At 37.7% G+C, this 6,474-nt stretch overlaps 1 protein-coding gene across 1 annotated transcript; it reads left to right on the forward strand.

The window, feature by feature from the left end:
- Positions 1–481: 481 nt before the first annotated feature.
- Positions 482–1,417, forward strand: LOC142842625 (olfactory receptor 9G19-like). Its single transcript, XM_075959313.1, has one exon. The coding sequence runs from the start codon at positions 482–484 to the stop codon at positions 1,415–1,417; it is 936 nt and encodes a 311-aa protein (XP_075815428.1).
- Positions 1,418–6,474: the final 5,057 nt, after the last annotated feature.

Below are 6,474 nucleotides of genomic sequence, written 5' to 3' on the forward strand. Positions count from 1 at the left end.
GTGAATAAAGCCATTTAAAAGTATTTATTTTTGCCTTTTGAGAATTAAAGAAAAATATAGTATCATTATTTCCAGATATCACCATCAATTCTTTAATTTCTGAAGTCATCTATGGAGTACTTTACTTTCTTTATAAAATTGAACTATCATTGCCTTATTATTTCTAAAGTGAAGAATAAAAGACTTGAAATAATAAAGATGGTATACAAATTCATAAAGGTGGAGATATTAGTTTGGAAATGTAAGTGACATGAACTATTATATATTTAGTAACTGATTTCTGTGGGCAATGTGGGGCTAATTTGCAGTTCTTAGTTGTGGTACCCAATTCACTAAACATACATCTCATAATCAGTAACATTTATAAACCAGTGGTTTTACTTTCCAGTTTGTAGAATGATAAATAATAGAGAAAATACTTAGTGACATTTTCAGCCATAATTTAATCTTTTCACAGAAAGTACCATAAATACCCAACATTATGGATGAGAAAAATGTTACTGAGGTGAAGAAATTCATCCTTTTAGGATTCACGGGAGACTTAATGTTACAGCGGGTACTCTTTTTCATCTTCCTCGTCATTTACGTCATCAGTCTCCTAGGGAATATCACCCTGATTTCTCTCATCTGTGGTGATTCTCGACTCCACACACCCATGTATTTCTTCATAGGAAACCTGTCATTCCTGGATCTCTGGTATTCTTCTGTCTATGCCCCCAAAATCCTGATAACATGCATCTCTGAAGACAAAAGCATCTCCTTTGCTGGATGCTTGGCTCAGTTCTTCTTCTCTGCTGGGTTGGCCTACAGTGAGTGTTACCTACTAGCTGCCATGGCTTACGATCGCTACATGGCCATCTCCAACCCTTTACTTTACTCCCAGGCTATGTCCCCAAGGTTATGTGCCAGTCTTGTTGCAGCTTCTTACCTTGGTGGCTTTGTAAACTCCACCATTATCACCAGTGAGACATTCACCCTGAACTTCTGTGGAGACAATATCATTGACGACTTCTTCTGTGATCTGCCGCCTCTCGTGAAGTTGGCGTGTGATGTGAAGGAGAGTTACCAGGCTGTGCTGTACTTCATATTGGCCTCTAATGTCATCACTCCCACTTTGGTTATTTTGGCCTCCTACCTCTTCATCATCGCAGCCATCCTGAAGATCCGCACCACCCAGGGCCGTCTCAAGGCCTTCTCCACGTGTGGTTCTCACCTGACAGCTGTCACCTTGTACTATGGTTCAATTCTCTTCATTTACTCTCGGCCGAGCACGAGTTATGCCCTGGAAAGGGACAAAGTGGTGTCAGTGTTCTATACGGTAGTGATCCCAATGCTGAACCCCTTGATCTACAGTTTAAGAAACAAAGATGTCAAGGATGCCTTGAGGAAAATGTTAGATACAGCCAAGTTTTCCTGAAGGAAAAAACTGTCTCAGCAATTATAAAATGTTTATCTTCATGCGATTTTTCTTAGCTGGTACCATCAGAAATAAGTATATTATGGATAGAAAAGTAACCCCTTACTGTGCAAACAGAAGTCTGTGTTTTCTACACATTGAATTATATTTCTTGCAAATGGTAAGATACTATTAAATTAAAAATTATTCCTTTCTGCACACATTAGCTTGTCTTTTTCTCCTTTTTACTTTGTTATTTTAATAGTCACACAAATGTATAGAATAAATTGTGTTCATATTCAACATTTTTATGTCACAAATATATTTGTTTCTCATTATCTATTTTTAATTCCCTTATTAATGTGTGTGTATGATGTGTGTATGTATGCGTGTGGTGGTGTGTGTCCATGCCAGCAGAACAGTTGCCATGGTGTGCAGCTGGAGGTCAATGAAAAATCTCTGCTTCCACTCTTTTTTTAGAAAATAGGGTTTGTATGCTGTTCACTGCTGTGTATGTCAGAATGTAAGTATCCAGAAATCCTCTTATTTCCTGTTTCTGCCCTGAGCTCATCACAGGATCTCCAGTATGTAAGTATCCAGGAATCCTCTTATTTCCTGTCTCTGCCCTGAGCTCATCACAGGATCTCCAGTATGTGCAACATGTGCTTTGATTTATGTGAAATTTGAGAATTCAAATTCGTATCCTTTTGTACTCACTGAACTTTCTCCAAAATCCTATCTGTAATTTAGTGATAACACTAAATATAGGGTCTCATTATGACATTTTCAATCAAAATTTGTTTTTGTTGATTCTTTTTTCTTTTTTCTATAACCTTCTGCCACCTCTTGTGATCATCTCTGAAAACTCCTGTCCACATTCATCCTTAGTTCTTTTCCTTCCTCAGTTTCTCTCCTACATCTTCTTATCCCCTTCTGGTTGTAAAGTTTATTCTCATGTGTGTTTGTGTGTGTGTGTGTGTGTATTCAGGTGTGCACATGGAGTATAAAAATCTGAACTTCATATATAGAAGAACATGATATATTTGTTTTTCTGAGGTTAGATCACCTAACTTAAAATAATACTTTCCAGATTCATCTACTTTTGGCAGATTCCTTTTTTCCTTATACCTGAACATCTGAATCTCTCTCTCTCTCTCTCTCTCTCTCTCTCTCTCTCTCTCTCACACACACACACACACACACACACACACACACTGTTCCTTCATCAGCATATAGGCCGAATGAAGTTGAATCACTTATCAAAGCTGTTACTTTTGCCATGTTGGAGTTGATTCGATAAGGACATTGGGTTTCTGAGAAGCTTTAATGTTTCAGAAGACATTTTGCAACTTGCCCTTACTTCAATATCTCAAAGTGAAAATAGAAATTATATAAATGGCTATAGAATTATTAGCAGGGTTTGATGGATTCAATTGTTGATTTCAAGGCATTTCCATTGGTAAACAAACTGGAATTTAAATTCAGAACTGATAGTTGCAAAGTATGTACATCACTTATCGAAAAGAAGAGTGGATAGAAAGTCGTACTAGAAGGCTAGAAAGGTGGCTCAACAGTTAAGAACACTGGTTTCTGTTCTAGGGGATCTAGGCCTTGTAAGTGTCTGTAACTTTAGTTCCAGGGGATATGGTTCCTCTTTCTGGCATCTTTGAGCAATAGGCATTCATGTGGTACACAAAGCACATCAAAACAACTCTTCACTATATCCATAGGTTTGTGAGTCCGGTTTAAAAATCAGATATTTATACTCATATTTCCTTACAACAATGGCTTAAACGTAAAAGTACCTAGCAACCTAATGATTATTAATGGTGTCTTAGTTAGGGTTTTAATTTCTGTGAAAAGACACCATGACCACAGCTTTTATAAAGGAAAACATTTAGTTGAGGCTAGCTTACAGTTTCTGAGGTTTAGTCCATTATCATCATGGTGGTAATATATGGTGGAAAGCCGGCAGTCATGGTGCTGGAGAAGGTGGTGTAGGCCTTCCCACGGGGCAGGGTACCCTGCCCTCTCTTAAGGAGGGAGGGGGAAGTAGGAAGGAAAGTGGGAGAGTGGGAGGGGAATGGCAGGAGGGGAGGAAGTATAAATTTTTGAATGAAAAAATAAAAAAAGAAGGTGGTGTAGGATGCGACGCACAATGCCTGTCTGTACTCTATGCCCTACCATACAGTTCCTGAGCTTCGGGCAAGGGGCTGGAGGTTGAAACATACAGAGACACAAAGACAGAGAGACAGAGATACAGACCTCTAGTTACTGGTAAGAAGGCCTTTATTCAATAGCACCATTGAGGCTTATATACCCAACAGTCAAGTGGGCCAACAGGGGAAAACCTTATCCTCTGATCCTTAAGGCCAAGGCAACATGTGCTCATGAAGCAGAGCTGGTAAACAACTTTGACACAGCTTTCAGTAACTCAAATAAGAAGGAAAGTAAAGATCTCTAGCAGGGAAGAGCAGCTGGAGGCCAGAACTCCAAATGGTCCCAACAGTAGGAGGTCCTTCGTTCTACGTGTTGCTTTCATTGGTTAATAAAGGAACTGCTTTGGGCCTATAGCAGAGCTGTAGGGGAACAGAGCTGGGCAGTAAAAACTACACAGAAGGCTGGGAGGAAGAAGGCGGAGGGAGAGATGCTATGGAGCCACAGTCAGAGTCAGACATGCTGGAATTTGTTCGTTGGCCACAACCTCGTGGTCATATACAGATTAATAGAAATGGGTTAAATTAATATGTAAGAGTTAGCCAATAAGAAGCTAGAGCTAATGGGGCAAGCAGTGATTATTGGATTATTTGTTTTCTTGATGTCTAGTTTCTTGAGTTGGAAAATCAATCCTCTGTTGGATGTGTGATTGGTGAAGATCTTTAAACATCTGTAAGCTGCTGTTTGGGCCTACTGACAGTGTTCTTTGCCTTAAAAAAGACATTCATTTTCATGAGTTTCCATTTATTAATCATTGATCTTAGAATCTGTGCTGCTGGTATTCTATTCAGGAAGCTGTCTCCTGTGCCAACTCTTTCAAGGCTATTTTTTTTACTTCCTCTTATATCAGGCTTAGTATAACTGGATTTATGTTGAGGTCTTTGATCCACATTGACTGAGTTTTGTGCAGGATGATAGATATGGATCTACTTGGATTCTTCTACACGCCAACATACAATTATGCCAGCACCATTTGTTGAAGATACTTTCTTTTTTCCATTGTTTAATTTTGGGTTCTTTGTCTAAAATAAGGTTTTCATAGTTGTGTGGATTTATGTCTGGGTCTTCAATTCGATTCCATCAATAGACCTGTATTTTTAGGACAATACAATGTTGTTTTTATTATTATTAGCTCTGTAGTAGAGCTTGTATGTCTCTCTCTCTTACACACACACACACACACACACACACACACACACACACACACACACACAAACACACACCCTTACAGATGCATATACAACATGTAGGTAGCAGACAATGATATATCTGGTCCAGATAATAGTTTGAAATTCAGTCTGATGTTTGTATTGGAGCATCATGTGATAAAATTTTACAGGAAACCCTCAATTAAACAGAATAAATATATTGCTCTTGACTCCATTGTTTTCATTGCTCTGTGCTGTTCACACTAATAGCATGAGTTTCTTTCATTTCCTGAAACTCATGTTTGTGACAAGATAGATACAGTCTCCAGTGCAGACAACATGGAATGGTAATGCTGCAGAGATGATGAATTCTCATGAGTCAATCCATGTGGATGCTGCAGCATGATTGCTTCCTGCATTGATGTGCAATTTGTCTTCTTTAAATGATATTTTTATAACTTCATTGAGAAGTCTACACAGAGTATTTTTGGTTATATTCAAGCCCCCTGTCCCAAATTTCCCCGGTTATAATTTATTTCCTTATTTCACTGTCAACTCCCTATCCTTTGCTTCTAATGCCCATCTACTCCAGTTCATATTGCCCATATTTTTGGGTGTGGGGTCATCCCCTGGAGCATGGTTAACCCACCATAGGTGAAACTCTTAAAGAAAACATTTTTTCCCTTTCCCAGTAGATATCAAGTCCTCAGCTAGGAGTAGGACTTGTTCTCAACTCCTCCCACCATGCTTGTTTGAGAGTGTATCTGAGCATAATTTATTGATTATACATGCTTGGGGAGGAGAAGTCTAGAGACTCTGACCAGTCTCAGAGACTTATTAAAGTTGTATTGATCTGTTTCCTTTCTGAGCTTCAGGAGAGTTTCCTACTAAATAGAATATTTCACCTGACTTTAGAAATTCTATTATTTTACCTTCCTGTGTTTTAATGAGTCCTCCTCTTAGTTGGAAGGTTTTAGTCTCAGAAGAAACTGTCCAACCACAAAGGCATAGTTCAACCTACTCTTATGCAGGTATTGTGCTACAGTTGGTAAAGTAAGAACATTTTGAGTCCAATAAAATTCAAAACCACAACAAGTAGCTACAGACACTATGTCAGGTTTATTGGATCCAAATTTCTCATCCTCCCTTTTCCCCTGTTTCCTCTTAAAAATGTTTTCCCCCTCTCTTTTGTTAAAATTAAATTTGACATTACATATTCATTTCACTATTATTGAAGAATCTTTGATAGTATTTGGACAACAGAAATTAAGGTAAATTCCCTACCTGTCATCATTCTATAGGATATTTCTTTTACACATTCATGTTATTGAAGGTGATAATTGGATAGTTATTTGGAAGGAAAATAAAATGAACTTCAGTCATCTGAGAAAGTATTATATGCTTTCCTCTCTCGCAGTCAATTCAAGTTCTACACTTTAAAAGCTGTTTCAATAATAGCATAAACCTAGTTCAATAATTAGATAAAAGTGTATATGAAGGGAACATGAGCAAAGTTCATTATATACAAACTTGAATATATTACAATTGAACTCATTATTTATTACACTTAAAAACAATTATATGTTAAAAAACATGAAAAATTTTTGGTGGAATTTCAAGTAATAGAAAATTTATTTTTTATACTCAATTTTCCAACCTGGCTCTCATTAGTTTGTTATCACTTAGTCTTTTGCTTGCTTGGTGCAGATAAAC

The sequence above is a fragment of the Microtus pennsylvanicus genome, chromosome 1 (assembly GCF_037038515.1).
Source record: "Microtus pennsylvanicus isolate mMicPen1 chromosome 1, mMicPen1.hap1, whole genome shotgun sequence".
NCBI lineage: Eukaryota > Metazoa > Chordata > Mammalia > Rodentia > Cricetidae > Microtus > Microtus pennsylvanicus.